We start from the raw sequence: 15,640 nt of genomic DNA on the forward strand, positions 1-15,640 counted from the left end.
CTTTGCCTCAAAAAACACCCCCCCCCGCAGCTTCCTGGATACCCACAGACAGATTCCCTGTTGACTATAATGGTCCCATAAGTTAGAATGGAGTGGGGGGGAAGAATCAGGATCTCTGAAACAATTTTGTTTTGCACATTCAAGACTTCTAGTATGCATCTACTGTGGAGTCATGTTGAAACAAGCACTGCTGCTGAAAAATCTGTGCTAAGTTTTCAGAGAAGGCAGACATTTCTAGATGAAACTTTTAAACTGTAAGAGTCTCACCAGGTCTTATTCCATCTTCTTACCTCATGTTCCTGTAAGGTTTTCTTTTCAAGAACCATAAATTCATCTGTTTCTATTTTCTCTGTCAGTTCCCTGACTTCGTGCGACAGCTGTTCTTTTTCTACCTGCAAGGTCTCCAGCTCGGCTTGGGTAGCTTGTTGTTTAGTTACGGCAGTGTCCTACACAGTTTAAAAAAAAAACTAGAGTAAAAGATTTTCATTTGGGCACTAGATCAATCCCTAGACAACACTAAGCTGACTTACCCTTTCTGCTGCAAGAGTTTCACAGAGGATGACAGAATCCGCAAAATCTTGACGGATCTAGAATTAGAAAATTACTTAATATGAGCCACTTAATTCTGTCTCTTCCCCCCTCATCCCAATTAGACTCCGTTCCGTACTAAACCTGTGTATGTCAGGAATACTGAGTGGGATCCAACCACTCTGCTGTTGAAAAAAGGACCTCCTGTCCTGTCTATTTTTGGGAATCATGGGACTGGAATGCTCAAAAGCCATATGAGATAAGAACTGTACTAAGGAGGGGAATTAGGGGAGTGCGTGAAAAAGCTGTCTGGATCCAATACTGGTAGCTCAGAAGTTGACATTACCTAAAGCTGTCCATAGATGCTACCGCAGAGAACAGAACCCCATCTCTTTTAATAAGCAAATTTCCAGGCTTGCTTACCAGACTTATATCAGGTCCCGGAATCCACTCCTCTTCCGGAACTGTAGTACTGACAGCCAGGCAGGGATCACCGAATTCTGAGAATTCTGAAGACACAGCTACACACACAAAATCCAGACTTTTTACCGATACAGGACAACAAAAAAGTCTGCAAACTTAACATGAAGGCAGCGTGCAACTGTCCTAGAGTGCTCAAGAGCTGTAAGCATTCTTTCAGATACTTGGAACCTGAGATGTTTACATTGTAGAAGAGATAAAGGAGGAACCAGAGACAGCCTGCTGGACCAGCATCAAGCTAACATTTGCACATAGCTTAGCTCAACCAAGCACTTGGGGATCACTGTCAAGACTAGGGACGGGCATGAACTGAGAAAATGGAGGTTCGTACCAATTTGTGAGGTCCCACGAACCAGGACAAACCTCCCCAACCTGCAAACTACTTCGGGTCAACAAGGTTTGTGGATCTTCCCTCCCTTCTTTCTCCCCTCACCATGGCCAGCAGAACGGAGGGTGAGGGGAAATCTTTCAAACTCCATTTAAAAGGAATGTTCCCTTCAAATGGCTTTTGCATGTGGGCACTGCATGGGAGTGGACTCAAACGGCCAATTCACCACTTTCAGGTGAATTCACTGCTTGGACTTCACTGTCATCCCGCACCTGCTTGCAAATGCCGTTTAAAGGGAACATTACCTTTAAATGGTTTTTGCAAACCATGCCATAACAATGGTGCGGTTTGGAGAAGACATTTAAAGAGACCACGGTTTGAAAGGGTGGGATGGCATGAACCGAGAAGTTAGGCATCCAAGCTAGCCAAGGATCCACACCTTCCTCTAACCCTGTAGTTCTAATGTAACTATGCAATAACCAAGAGCTAGAAAACTTTGAATTAGCAGCACCAATTTAACTGCAGCTATGCCTCAGGCAATTGAGCACCTGTTATTTATCAGGTAATCCAGGGGTGGCCAACGGTAGCTCTCCAGATGTTTTTTTGCCTACAACTCCCATCAGCCCCAGCCAGCATGGCCAATGGCTGGGGCTGATGGGAGTTGTAGGCAAAAAACATCTGGAGAGCTACCGTTGGTCACCCCCAATGTAATCTATTCATTACCCATATTACAGATTTCTAAATTTCTTCTCAACTAGACACGCATGCAATAGCTTGCCCACTCGTTCAGAATACTGCCCTATCCATATTTTCCCCGGAAAGCACACTTACATTCCTCCATCTCCGATAAGGCCGAAAGAGAGGCTTTAAATCTTTTGCTCCTTTCAGGGAAGTCTTCTGAAAATATTTCCCTGTTGCGGCTTATTTCACCAGGGGCCCAGGTTACTCTCCTCTTCTTTCTAGCCTGAAATGCAAAATTGCACCACCGACAATAAGAACAGAGTCAAGGACCACAGAACCAAGACAGCAAGACTTTCATGTGAACATGTGAAGCAGCCTTATACTGAATCAGACCCTTGGTCCATTAAAGTCAGTATTGTCTACTCAGACTGGCAGCGGCTCTCCAGGGTCTCAAGCTGAGGTTTTTCACACCTATTTGCCTGGACCCTTTTTTGGAGATGCCAGGGATTGAACCTGGGACCTTCTGCTTCCCAAGCAGATGCTCTACCACTGAGCCACCGTCCCTCCCCTCGACAGGGCTCTATGGCAGATTTAAGTTCTGATTGCCTTGAAAGCAGAGGCCACAGTTCCCTGGCCCTGGCACACTAGAGGTCTTAAGCTGCTAGTTCAGGGTCTGTTCCAAAGCTCAGTGACCTGATTCTGTATATGGCAATCGCTCATAGCCGCTGTGTTTGCATGCAATGCAGCCTACCGTACAAAAGCTCCAGAAAGTTCACTGAAAGATTTTACTGTCGTTTCATCCCTTTATAGCTTCTTCTCAGTAGAATGCTTTTGCTCAACCCCATATGGGACATCCTATTTCAGTTTTTTAACATTTGTCTGTGTTCACGTGAAAACTGAGAATTTTAGTCTTGAAGAGATCGATCCTAAGCACTTCCATTCAGAATCCTACTCAGGTCTATCCAGTGGAGCTTCCTCCCAGGAAAGTGCTCTCAGGATGACACCGCAAAGCGTAGCCATTGTAGCCACCCGCTTTATTGAGGCCCTTGTAATAACCAAATTTTTCAGGCTCACTTTTGACTCTTGCTCTTGCAAAAAAGATGACGAAGTGACCACCATCTCGGCCAAGGTTCTTATCCTGTCCTCCTGCTGCTTTTGCAAAGAGTTCTTCTCCTCCAAGAGCTGGGCGAGCTGGTCTTTCTCTTCATCTCTGGTGTGGCTGACTGAAGAAACCTGTAAATTAATACATACAGTACAGTCAGGGCTTTTTTTTTGGTAGCAGGAACTCCCTTTGCATGATAGGCCACACACCCCTGATGTAGCCAGTCCTCCAAGAGCATACAGTTGGCCCTGTACTAAGAGCCCTAAACTCTTGGAGCATTGGCTACATCGGGGGGGGGGAGGGGTATAGCCTAATATGCAAAAGAGTTCCTGCTACAAAAAAAGCACTGTATATGTGTATGCTAAAAATGTGCATTTAAATGAGGCAATATATATAACCAGGCCTCAGATTCAGCAGGAGCTCACAGGAGCGCAGCTCCTAAACCTTTCTGAGGGTTCCCCCTCTTCCTCCCCACCTACCTTGTCCATTGAATAGTAAATGCAGCCGCATAACAATCCCTGGATTAGGAGAGCGGGCAGCCAGCCAGCCAGGAGCTTTGCCATGCCCCCAGCAACCCTCATGAACCCCTGGAGAAGCCCACACCACCCTTTCTCCACTTCTGTGATTTTGGGCAGCGGGTGGCTGGCTGGCCTTTTGAGTGGTGGGGGGAGTGGCGGTTGGCCCAGAAGAGCGAGACCTGCTTGGGCTGGCTGGATTTCTAGCCATCCCAAGCAGGCCTCGCTCACCCAGGGCTCTCTTTTCTTGCAAAAGGTTGCTTTTGGATGAAGGGGGGGTGGCATATGCTAATGAATTATGCTAATGAGCTCTGCCACCTATTTTTCTACAAAACGACCCTTGTATATAACCGTGTGGCTCAATCCATTCAAAATGCTGGACTTTAAAAACTAACCCCACCAAAAACTTTCAACGTCTATTTGCACTCCCCCAAAGGGCAGTGTCGTCGTATCACATTCCTGGATTAATCCGATTTATTTATTTATATTTTTACTTATATCCCGCCCTTCCCACCGAAGTGGATCAGGGCAGCTTACAACATAGTAAACTTACATAAATTTAGCTTAAAAACATTTACATAATAAGGATTAAAACAATAAGACATAAAAACCAGCGGTCTATTAAATGCATTCTAGTTCCATCCAAAAAATTTCTCAGTATTAGTTAGTTGTTGTAGGCCTGCCGGAAGAGGGCTGTCTTACAGGCCCTGCGCAACTGCCCTAGGTCCCGCAGGGCCCTCACCTCTTCCGGCAGCTGGTTCCACCAGTAAGGCGCCGTTACCGAGAAGGCCCGATCCCTGGTGGATTTCAGGCGGGCCTCCTTTGGCCCGGGGATTACTAACAGGTTTTGTGAACCCGATCGTAGTACTCTCTGGGGAACGTGTGGGGAGAGACGGTCCCTAAGGTAGGCAGGTCCTAGGCCATATAGGGCTTTAAAGGTAATGACCAACACCTTGTACCGGACTCGGAATGTTATTGGCAGCCTTTTTTGGCAGGTATTGATAGGTATTATTGATAGCCTTTATTGGCAGGTATTGATACAACCTTCCATTAGAATTAAGATATCATGTCTGCCTGTCTGCCACGGTTAAGCTGTCCTTGATCTGTATGGGGAGGCACCTCACACTGATGGATCAGGAAGACTCCCAACTTGCACTGAGGTGAAGACAACTGGCACTGCTAGCCACAAAATGGCATCAACAAGCTGCATCGTATCCCGTATTCCAGCTTAAAATACTACAAGCTGCAGACGAAAGGTTACTCCACTAACGCAGGATAAGCTTTAAAGTTATGTGTGCTTATTGGGACCCTGCATGTATACGAGGGGAAGGAGAAATGGGAGGAGGGGGTGAAGCATGGGAGGGATGGTGGCTCAGTGGTAGAGTATCTGCTTGGTAAGCAGAAGGTCCCAGGTTCAATCCCCGGCACCTCCAACTAAAAAGAGTCCAGGCAAATAGGTGTGAAAAACCTCAGCTTGAGACCTTGGAGAGCTGCTGCTAGTCTGAGTAGACAATACTGACTTTGATGGACTGAGGGTCTGATTCAGTATCAGACAGCTTCTTATGTAAGCATCCTTACCTACATTTTGAACCATGTGGCAATATGATCAGTACCATCAAGCTTGGCTTTTAGTTGCCAGCTCTACCATGTTCTGCCTTACGAAGAACCCGTGTTCCAACTAGTGCCAGTAAGACACCTGCTGGCTTTTATATACTCAAAGGAAAGGGACCTTTTTTCTGTCTCTCAGTTGCCTTTGCTGCAGAGTAATGGGTTAACACCACCATGCCCAGAAACCATCTCTCCCTTTTTTCACTGAACCCCAAAGCGTTGTGAAGATTTCCAGGGGACTCGAAAACCTGTTCATTGTTATGCAAATTGGTTGTTCATCCCAGTATAACACTGTATTATTGCTTCCTGGGCTTAGCATTGATGATCTGACCCTTTTTTTCGGAGAAGCATGCTTTTGTCATGATTAAACAGAGATTAATTGACATGGAGATTCAAGACCTTAGGAGTGTCAGACTCTGGAAAACTATTATTAAAATGCTTTGATTAACTGAATGTAATGAAATGCTTAGCTCAACTGACTCCATTTTCTAACAACCATAAGAACATAAGAACATAAGAGAAGCCATGTTAGATCAGGCCAATGGCCCATCCAGTCCAACATTGTGTCACACAGTGGCCAAATATATATATATATATATACACACACACACACACACACACACTGTGGCTAATAGCCACTGATGGACCTCTGCTCCATATTTTTATCTAACCCCTTCTTGAAGGTGGCTATGCTTGTGGACGCCACCACCTCCTGTGGCAGTGAATTCCACATGTTAATCACCCTTTGGGTGAAGAAGTACTTCCTTTTATCCGTTTTAACCTGTCTGCTCAGCAATTTCATCGAATGCCCACGAGTTCTTGTATTGTGAGAAAGGGAGAAAAGTACTTCTTTCTCTACTTTCTCCATCCCATGCATTATCTTGTAAACTTCTATCATGTCACCCCTCAGTCGACGTTTCTCCAAGCTAAAGAGCCCTAAGCGTTTCAACCTTTCTTCATAGGGAAGGTGTTCCAGCCCTTTAATCATTTTAGTTGCCCTTTTCTGAACTTTCTCCAATGCTATAATATCCTTTTTGAGGTGCGGCGACCAGAACTGCACACAGTACTCCAAATGAGACCGCACCATCGATTTATACAGAGGCATTATGATACTGGCTGATTTGTTTTCAATTCCCTTCCTAATAATTCCCAGCATGGCGTTGGCCTTTTTTATTGCAAACGCACACTGTCTTGACATTTTCAGTGAATTATCTACCATGACCCCAAGATCTCTCTCTTGGTCTGTCTCTGCCAGTTCACACCCCATCAACTTGTATTTGTAGCTGGGATTCTTGGCCCCAATGTGCATTACTTTGCACTTGGCCACATTCAACCTCATCTGCCACGTTGACGCCCACTCACCCAGCCTCAACAGATCCCTTTGGAGTTCCTCACAATCCTCTCTGGTTCTCACCACCCTGAACAATTTAGTGTCATCTGCAAATTTGGCCACTTCACTGCTCACTCCCAACTCTAAATCATTTATGAACAAGTTAAAGAGGATGGGACCCAGTACCGAGCCCTGCGGCACCCCACTGCTTACTGTCCTCCACTGCGAAGACTGCCCATTTATACTCACTCTCTGCTTCCTATTACTCAGCCAGTTTTTGATCCACAAGAGGACCTGTCCTTTTACTCCATGACTCTCAAGCTTTCTAAGGAGCCTTTGATGAGGAACTTTATCAAAAGCTTTCTGGAAGTCAAGGTAAACAACATCTATCGGGTCTCCTTTGTCCACATGTTTGTTCACCCCCTCAAAGAAATGCAACAGGTTAGTGAGGCAAGATCTTCCCTTGCAGAACCCATGCTGAGTCTTCCTCAATAACCCGTGTTCATCAATGTGCCTACTCATTCTGTCCTTGATAATGGTTTCTACCAACTTTCCCGGTATTGAAGTCAGACTGACTGGCCTGTAATTTCCCGGATCTCCTCTGGAACCCTTTTTAAAGATGGGGGTGACATTTGCTACCTTCCAGTCCTCAGGAACGGAGGCAGATTTCAATGAAAGATTACAGATTTTTGTTAGAAGATCCACAAGTTCAACTTTGAGTTCTTTCAGAACTCTCGGATGTATGCCATCCGGACCCGGTGACTTATTAGTTTTTAATTTGTCTATCAGTTGTAGGACCTCCTCTCTTGTCACCTCAATCTGACTCAGGTCTTTCAACACCCCTTCCAATATTAGTGGTTCTGGGGCGGGCAAACACTTCTCATCTTCCACGGTGAAGACGGAGGCAAAAAATGCGTTCAGCTTCTCAGCCATTTCCCCATCCTCCTTCAGTAATCCTTTTACCCCATGGTCATCCAAGGGCCCCACTGCTTCCCTGGCTGGTTTCCTACTTCTAATATATTTGAAGAAATTTTTATTGTTGGTCTTTATGTTTTTTGCAATATGCATGAGAAACGACCTTGCATATCAAAGTAGAAACATAGCACTTACTAACCTTGGGAATTCCTGTCCCAAGAACTAACAAAGGCAATTCCCCTTTGAAGATAAAACGCCTCCGGGAATGGCAGCCTAGCCATGCCCGTGAGATCAAGAACCACAGACAGATAAGCGAAAAGCGCTGTGTGAAAAGTAACACTTCATGCTAAGAATGCTTGGGAACATAGTTTGTTCTGAGACTATTATTGCTTCCTCCAACCTTTCTCTGAAGCTTGGGAACTTCAGTTTTTAGAATTCTGGAAAGAGCTGACATGTACCTCTTCGAGGCGCCGCTTTAAGTCTTCTATTTCTCTTCGGTACCTCTTTAAGAGGGCATCGTCATCTAGAACTTCGTTGACCTTAGGGCTGTTTTTCATCTCCTTTGCTGTACTAGCAAACTAGAAGAGGAAAAAAAACCAGACAAAGCAAGATCAGCAAGCCTTAATAGCAGAAACCGCCCTCCCCCACGAACCCTTCTGCAACCGCCCTCCCCCACGAACCCTTCTGCATACTACCCTCCCTCTCTGGGTCACAAACAAGAAGACACAAACAAAGCAGGGGCAGTAGAATCCCACCTCCATTTTATTGCCCCCTTAAGTCTCATGGTCTGAATGACTGCAGATCAGATTGGTCAGGGCTGATGGGTTTAGTGGAAGCAGCAAGCAAGACAGATGCCAAATGGAGACGGACAGTTCCAGGCCTCATGTTGGGCAGGCGCTCACAGGAGTGGAGCTCCAGAACCGCTAAATTTTATTGTGCTCTTTCTTTCTTAACCCTTCCCCCCAAAAATACTTGCTTCTGGGCTCCATTGTTCAACCCCCCTGGGAGAATTTTCCTGAACTCTAAGATTTGACAAACTTTCTAATACCTTTCCCCACAAAAAAATGGGAAAATAACCAAAACATATAAAGCAGACAGATGGAAATCTTCATCATGCCACTGTGGCTACAGAGGAGGAAGTCATTTAAGTAGTATGATGGGAGTAAGGTTTTATTATGACAATTGTAATGCAAGAAGCATTTTAAGGTAGACGCTGAGCTGATATAATTTAGTACACCTTCCGGTGATGTCAGAGGTGTGTGGGTTATGCAAATGAGTTGCCCTAATGAGCTCTGGCACCTCTTTCTGCAAAATGATCCCTGAACACTTCTAAGACAAGATATTATAAGGGTGGCTTGTGCAGAGACAAAGAACAGAAATTTCCTAAATAAACAAATTTGAGAACTGTTTCCAAACCAGGGTTACCTGAAGGGTGCTTAACGTCTCCTCCAAAGATACTGGTGTAACTGTACAGATGATAGCAGTTTTAGCATTCCCACCAAGTGAGTTCTGTAAAATTCTTGTAAGTTTGCTGTCTCTATAATTTATGAAGCCGCTGGTTTTTTAAAGAAAATGACAGGACACAGGAGTAAGGAATTCAAGTTTGTTAGCAATGGCCAAACCATTTAAAAAGCCACTTGGTTAGGTCTACAAAACAGCAAAAGAGATTATTCTTGCGCTTACCCAAACTGATCATCACAAAGTTTCTTGATGACCTGACCCAAGATGAATAAGCTCCGGTTTATATTGCAGCCTTCTTTAAGTCGAACACCTAGGAATTAAAACGTTACTAGTCTCAAGTGGTATTGACTGCAGCTCCCCTCAAACTCATTTTACTATTGCGACACAAAGTCATAACTTCAACATGCAACCCCTAGAGGTTTATTATTTTAGAATTCCAAGCAACATCCATTTGTTTAGGAACAGCATAATGATTTACCACTGTCAATCTACCATGGCAGTGAAGCTGTGTGACACAACACCACCCTCTCTATCCCCAGATTCATTGCAAACTTAGAAGATAACAGACTTGAAATGGAACCCAGAACTCCTTGAAAACAGTGGAATTCAAATGTAATAATTAAGCCAGGGCTCAACAAATCCCAGGTACCTGATCACCCCGCTGCCTAAAAATTTCATTGTGGCACCTAATATTTTAAGCAATGATTTTATTGTAGTGTAACTCATGAGTTCTAAAATACTACAGATTGGATCCAACCAGCTTTTCCTCTGGCAAAAAAGAAGAGGGGAGGGGACTTTGATCACTGAAATATATATGTTCAGGATCATGAGACCCTGCACTAACAATGCAATGTAGAACAGCAGCTATAACAAAGGAGAGGAATAGGCTGAAAATAGGCAAAAAAGCTGGCTGGCTACAACCCGAAGTTTATCACTTTGCATCAGAATTCAGAACATTTTGTTGTGACATAAAAATAAATGTGCAAGTTCTAGCCATTGCTTGTTTGTACGTTACCTTATCTTTACACTATTCAGCAGTGGTGGGTTATTTCATTTAACCAGTAGCCTTCTGTATTAGGTGCAATATTGAATTCATGAAACTTTTGATAACAATAACGGAATTATGAGACAGACAGATAGGTATTTGTGAATTTCCTGCATTGTGCAGCGGTTTGGACTAATGACCCTGGTGATCTCTTCCGATGCTGTGATTCCAAAATTTTCATAGGCCTACATTAAGTTATTTAGCAAACATGGAATGGATACAAACTTTCAAAATAAGCTGGTTCAACAGCAGGTACATACCATCAGTGCCTGTTTGGCTAGCTCGCTCACTTCCTGCCAAGTCTACCAAATTCTGCAAAGACATTTGTGACTGTTAGCTACAGATGAACACATGAAGTTACTTTATACTGAATCAGACCCTTGGCCCATCAGTCTGTATTGTCTACTCAGACCCGCAGCGGCTTTCTGGACAGTTCAAATACATATCAGACAGTGGCAGCAGAATGAGATAAATCAAACCAAAGAAATTATACAGAAGCGCAGTTTTTTCAAACTGGGTTCTGGAGACTCCTGGGGATTTGAGAGCCAGATTGGTGCAGTGGTTAGGTGTGCAGCCTCTAATCTGGCAGAACCTCTACTTGCAGCTGTTGGAATGGCCTTGGGTCAGCCATAGCTCTCGCAAAAGTTGTCCTTGAAAGGGTAGCTTCGGAGAGAGCCCTCTCAGCCCCACCTACCTCACAGGGTGTCTGTTGTGGGGGAAGAAGATAAAGGAGATTGCAAGCCACTTGGAGACTCTGATTCAGAGAGAAAGGCGGGGTATAAATCTACGGTCTTCTACACCCTTTTGTAAGGACAGAGAGCATCTGGCTAACATGAAAAGCAGCCCTTCCCCCCCTAGGATTGGAGACAGGGGCACTTCAACTCAAGGGAAGGGGACAGAATCTGCTTCCCTCTTTTAAAGGGCAAGAACTTAGAGGGCTGTCACCACTGGCAATGACCTACCTTCCAGACCACCTCAAGAGTGCTAGCCAGAAACACATACTGACTGGCTGCTAGGGCCCAACAGCTCAGCCCTTATTGGCCGAAAGGCACCAATAAGGTAGAATCCAAATGCAACCATCACAGCTGGCTTTAGTATATAATAGAATTGGAGTTCACTCCATATTTCAAGGCACAGTATTTCATTATACAGAGAGATATCACTGGGCATTCACAGGTAATAGCTAATGGTGGCTTACAATTGAGTTCCAGAAGTTCAGGTTGTGATGCTGGCCTTTTTCTGATTCTTTGAGCAGTTCAGAGGCTTCCTCCAAGGTCCTTCGCACCCCTGTTCAGCTGACCTATATCTAGGCACCACCACCCCTTTTTACTCAACAAGGAACCAGCAGTGTGAGCCGGGGATGAGCGTAAATAGAAAGGAAAGCTGTATCGTTCTAGTCATTCATTTTGCTATTTGAAATACAAGAATCCCACCCCCTGCACCATGACATAGAATATCTAAAAACCAGGACGGAAGAAAAGAAGGCAGACTTTAGCAAGACTCCGTTTCAGACATAGGAGGACTGCAAGGAAAGACCAGGTTTTTAGGAAGAAGTGGAGAGACCAGCATTCTGCTTATTTTGATAGTACGACTTCAGTTTGCATAAGAACATAAGAGAAGCCATGTTGGATCAGGCCAATGGCCCATCCAGTCCAACACTGTGTATCACACAATGGCCAAAAATCACACACACATATATACACACACACACACACACTGTGGCTAATAGCCACTGATAAGAAGAAGATATTGGATTTATATCCCGCCCTCCACTCCAAGAGTCTCAGGGCAGCTCACAATCTCTTTTATCTTCCTCCGCCACAACAGACACCCTGTGAGGTAGGTGGGGCTGGGGAGGGCTCTCACAGCAGCTGCCCTTTCAAGGACAACCTCTGCCAGAGCTCTGACTGACCCAAGGCCATGCCAGCAGATGCAAGTGGAGGAGCGGGGAATCAAACCTGGTTGTCCCAGATAAGAGTCTGCACACTTAACCACTACACCAAACTGGCTCTCCTGATGGACCTCTGCTCCATACTTTTATCTAACCACCTCATGAAGCTGGCTATGCTTGTAGCCGCCGCCACCTCCTGTGGCAGTGAATTCCGCATGTTAATCACCCAGGCAAAGGTGATGTGCATTCTGCAACACACAACCCTTGAGAAGTTGATGTGTTTGCACTCTTAGGCACACCTGTGATGTTAGAACTTTTTCCACAGTAAACATACTTAGGACTGTTGTGTCAGACTGACAATAGCCTCGTGCAACGTTCATAGATACCTGCACGATTCATGATTGAACCATCACTAGCTTACGCTATGGCAGTTCATAGATCCCCCCCCCACCCGCTTCTGTGCTTGAAGCAGATGTTGGGCTCTGACTGCCCAAGACCAAATTCAAAATGAGGCAGACTGGGATCTTTCATAACATACAAATTACTACCCACTGCCATACCCCAAGCCCACTTCAAATTTTAACACTGTCTTTCAAAAAACTCACCAAGTGAGAGACCATGACAGCACCATCACAGTTTGAATTGGAAGCATCAGTCTTTTCTTTGCTTTCGATTATCTTCAAAAGAAAAAAAAACTAAGCAGTGACTCGGGGTAACTTAGCAGAACACCTACAGTTATGAAAGCATAGGTGGGAGCGAGGGTCTATATATTGCAAGAACTGTTATATGTGTATACATCCTCTCCCCAAACTCCCCACTGAAAGCGGGGCCAGTCTCATGATGTCTGGCGACTGAGGCAAGGCCCCACTGCCCACACTCTTTCTCCCTCACCAGGGGTGAGTGCCATGGTGGCAGTGCGGCACCTGTGTCTCAGAGAGGGTGTGCTGCCCGCCATCACTTCCAGAAGCAATGGCAGCCAGGCTGAGTGACGGTGGGTGGGCAACGTGCATGCTACGAAGCACAGGTGCCACAATGCTCGCCCATTTCCCTGGCCAAGGAGGTGGGTGGGGAGGGCCCAACTCAGCACCCCCCCCGGGGTCACGCCCTAGGCAGCCACCTAGGGCTGCCTAATCAGCCCTGACTGAAAATCACTGGGACACTCAGCACAGCACTGTCTCCCACCACCCATGATCAAATTGCAGCACATTACACAGGCTGTGTTCAGCCATGCTTCTCACGCACCCCAGAGCAGGGGTCCCCAACCTTTGGAGCCTGTAGAAACCTTTAAACACCTGACAGAGTGGTGGGTGCAACCACAAAATGTCGGAGTGAGGTCACCCTGTAGAGAATCAGGAACAAGGGCGGAGTATTACTTTTTGGTCAGCTCGTGAATTCAATGGGAACCACTGAGGCCCAACCCAGTCTATACCCCCTGAACTTAATTTCCACTTAGAAAAAAAATTAAGAAAATTAAAAATTTAAAAAAAATTAGTGCTAAACAGTCACTAGGATAGATTACCATTCTGAAGATAGCATGGGAACGGCTGCTTCTCGCATTCATCTTTGTCTCCCCATAGTGTCTGTTTTCTGTTTAAAAAGAAAGAAAATTACACGTAGCAATAGATATACTAATTAGTATAAGGCACAAAAGTTTGTATGAATGGTTTTCAGAACCATGTTCAGCCACCTGAGATGTGAAATCTTACTTTCGCCTTTTTGTAGCCAGGTCACAACCTGCTCTGGAGAAACCACCACCTCTTCAATCAGATCTTCCACATAGATGTTCCTCTACAAGACAATTTTGAAGTCAGAATATTCTTATATTACACGTAGACAATTTTCACTATTGCTTTATCAGTTTTTGCAGCAAGTAGCAAGGTTGCTGCAATGTCAGGGAAGTGTGTCTTTTTTGAAATCGTGGGACCTGATGTTTGGCAACAGATAACTTTGAAGGAAACTTTGCTAGGAAAAGAACGAGAATTGATACTGGGATCTGGAAGAACTGCTTTGGGCATGCCCACTGGGACAAAAATAAACCCTCTTCCTTTGAAAAATAGCTCCATCCCCAAGTGAAGTTTGCCCCGTGGCATGAGGTACTGCTGCTCTGAAAAATGCAGTCCTACTGCCTCCTTCTTTTCAACAAACTAGCATTCTGTGCTAGTCACAAAGTGCAAATCAAATACGCAGGGGTGGAATCCTAGCAGGAGCCCCTCTGCATATTAGGCCACACACCCCTGATGTAGCCAATCCTCCAAGAGCTTACAAGGCTCTTTTTTGTGAGCTCTTGGGGGATTGGCTACATCAGGGGCGTGTGGCCTAATATACAAAGGAGCTCCTTCTAGAATTCCACTCCTGGCTAATCCTATTAATATCACTTCAGGCGACTAAGTGTAGCAGCAGTTCATTCTATGCCATACAGAACAAGCATTTGTATGACTTGGAGAACACCAATGGGACAGTCCTGTAATTTTTAAGACCACTAGGAGTTTCAAGTGCAGAAGCATGGTCTGGTCAGAGTGAAAGATGCACAGCAGTACAGGATCAACATTTTGCCTTCCAACTTACAAAGACCTTTAAAAACATAAATGATTTTCTCATAACCAATGAATTATGCAACTTCATTCACTTACATTGATGTCTTCCCGAACTACGAGAGGCTTTTTCTTCCTGATGCTGCTACACAGCAGGTCTTTAATTGTCTCGTTGTGAATTTCCATGTATGAGATACGGAGTAAGAACTCCCTATCTGGAAACTAAAAGAACAAAAAGAAAAGAAATTAAGAAGGCATGGACCAGTATGCAGTCTTCAAACTCTACTTCTGGGATGTTCAACAGGCCTCAACAAGACCATCACTGAAACGCCCCACCTGCCTTTTCATCTCCAACTTTGGTTTTGAATTCCTTGGTTCTCAAGTTTGTTTTAAGGAAACAACCAAGCCTAATAACAGCTTCCATCTCACTTAGGAGTGGGAAGACAAAAGAGAAGAAAAGTAAGCAGCAGGCTGGAAAGGTGCTCCATAGCAAAACCCAGGAGGAAACCCTAAGAACATAAGAAAAGCCATGTTGGATCAGGCCAACGGCCTATCCAGTCCAACACTCTGTGTCACACAGTGGCAAAAAAATTTATATACACACACACACTGTGGCTAATAGCCACTGATGGACCTCTGCTCCATATTTTTATCTAAACCCCTCTTGAAGGTGGCTATACTTGTGGCCGCCACCACCTCCTGTGGCAGTGAATTCCACATGTTAATCACCCTAAAGCAATTGGAACGAACGGCTGTGTAAATGAACACTAACTACCCTTGCCTAGCTTTGCAATGTGATTTTGGTACCTGAAAGATTAGATGTAGCAGATGGACTTACTCCACAGATTGTTTTGAAGACATCTTCAATCGCCAGGGGTAAAATTCCTGGAGAACTTTTCGTTCCCAGCATCGTATAGGTTTTGCCTGAAGCAGTCTGGCCGTACGCAAAAATAGTGCCTACGGAGGATTCATGACAGTTAGTGCAGACCGATACTCGCATAGACTGCAATTATGCACATGAACAGATATCTAGAAGATTACCATTATATCCTTGAACAGCAGATTTTATAATCGGATCAGCCACCTCTTTATAAACTTCACTGGTACTTTCTTCTGAATGAAATACTCGATCTTCGAGAGAAAGAAAGAGACAAAGAATTAGCTCAAAGAAAGTAAGATTCTATCCTTGATCAGCTAAGTTGCCAACCCTGTTATTGTTTAGAGA

The 15,640-nt window shown here is 44.8% G+C and overlaps 1 protein-coding gene across 1 annotated transcript in view; it reads right to left on the reverse strand.

Annotated features, from left to right (window-relative positions):
• The window catches only part of CENPE (centromere protein E), a 70,841-nt gene that overhangs the window by 47,789 nt on the left and 7,412 nt on the right, over nucleotides 1-15,640 (reverse strand). Inside the window, exons 3-17 of the mRNA XM_060232648.1 lie at nucleotides 15,457-15,546; nucleotides 15,254-15,372; nucleotides 14,515-14,637; nucleotides 13,591-13,672; nucleotides 13,404-13,471; nucleotides 12,490-12,561; nucleotides 10,254-10,305; nucleotides 9,171-9,258; nucleotides 8,913-9,042; nucleotides 7,946-8,065; nucleotides 3,092-3,250; nucleotides 2,168-2,300; nucleotides 952-1,049; nucleotides 531-587; nucleotides 291-446 (exon numbers count right to left, since the gene is read on the reverse strand). Coding sequence (XP_060088631.1) covers nucleotides 291-446; nucleotides 531-587; nucleotides 952-1,049; nucleotides 2,168-2,300; nucleotides 3,092-3,250; nucleotides 7,946-8,065; nucleotides 8,913-9,042; nucleotides 9,171-9,258; nucleotides 10,254-10,305; nucleotides 12,490-12,561; nucleotides 13,404-13,471; nucleotides 13,591-13,672; nucleotides 14,515-14,637; nucleotides 15,254-15,372; nucleotides 15,457-15,546 — 1,547 coding nt within the window. The remainder of the gene's footprint in view (nucleotides 1-290; nucleotides 447-530; nucleotides 588-951; nucleotides 1,050-2,167; nucleotides 2,301-3,091; nucleotides 3,251-7,945; nucleotides 8,066-8,912; nucleotides 9,043-9,170; nucleotides 9,259-10,253; nucleotides 10,306-12,489; nucleotides 12,562-13,403; nucleotides 13,472-13,590; nucleotides 13,673-14,514; nucleotides 14,638-15,253; nucleotides 15,373-15,456; nucleotides 15,547-15,640) is intronic.

The sequence above is a fragment of the Heteronotia binoei genome, chromosome 2 (genome assembly GCF_032191835.1).
Source record: "Heteronotia binoei isolate CCM8104 ecotype False Entrance Well chromosome 2, APGP_CSIRO_Hbin_v1, whole genome shotgun sequence".
Taxonomy (NCBI): domain Eukaryota; kingdom Metazoa; phylum Chordata; class Lepidosauria; order Squamata; family Gekkonidae; genus Heteronotia; species Heteronotia binoei.